The following is a 799-nucleotide window of genomic DNA, read 5'->3' on the forward strand; positions in this document are numbered from 1 at the left end:
ATGAAAGACTTTGTTGCCATCTTGGGAATGGGCTTCTTAGTGGAGAATAATGCAGTGATCGATTGTCGGCGAAAAAGAGTAACCTTCAAACCGGTGACGGGGAAAAGGTTCACCTTTGTAGGAAGACCACTCAAGAGACCAAAGATGATGGTGTCAGCATCGCAAGCTAAGAGGTTGATGAGTAAAGGGTGTCACGGATACCTAGCGTCGGTGGTGGACAAGACGAAGGAGGTCGAAGCAAATCCACAAGATGTGCTAGTGGTGAGGGAATATGTTGACGTTTTTCCTGACGATCTCCCAGGATTAGCGCCCGAACGTGAGATTTCTTTCGCAATCGAGTTGCTATCTGGAACAGGTCCGATTTCCAAAGCACCCTATCGAATGGCTCTTGCTGAGCTCAAGGAGTTATGATCACAACTTCAAGAGTTGTTGGATAAGGGATTTATTCGCCCTAGTCTTTCATCATGGGGAACACCCGTTATATTTGTCAAGAAGAAAGATGGGTCATTCCGCATGTGTATTGACTACCGAGAGCTCAATAAGGTAACGATCAAGAACACGTATCCGCTTCCTAGGATTGATGAGATGTTTGACCAACTCAAGGGAGCGGAGGTTTTCTCGAAGATAGACTTGCGATCCGACTACCATCAATTACGCATGAAGGATGACGACATCCCGAAGACAGCTTTTCGCACCCACTATGGTCATTACGAGTTCATTGTCATGCATTTTGGACTCACTAACGCTCCAGCAGCATTCATGGACATGATGAATAGGATCTTTAGCGACGTCTTGGATA

General features: G+C 46.1%; 1 protein-coding gene across 1 annotated transcript; it reads left to right on the forward strand.

Moving 5' to 3' along the window:
• LOC149390680 (uncharacterized) lies at window positions 1-411 on the forward strand. Its single transcript, XM_089619831.1, has one exon. It carries the CDS (start codon window positions 1-3, stop codon window positions 409-411), a length of 411 nt encoding a protein of 136 aa, XP_089475957.1.
• The last annotated feature ends 388 nt before the right edge of the window (window positions 412-799 follow it).

This window comes from Urtica dioica, chromosome 7, assembly GCF_054948205.1.
Source record: "Urtica dioica subsp. dioica isolate 48M chromosome 7, U.dioica_male_clone48M_v1_H2, whole genome shotgun sequence".
NCBI lineage: Eukaryota > Viridiplantae > Streptophyta > Magnoliopsida > Rosales > Urticaceae > Urtica > Urtica dioica.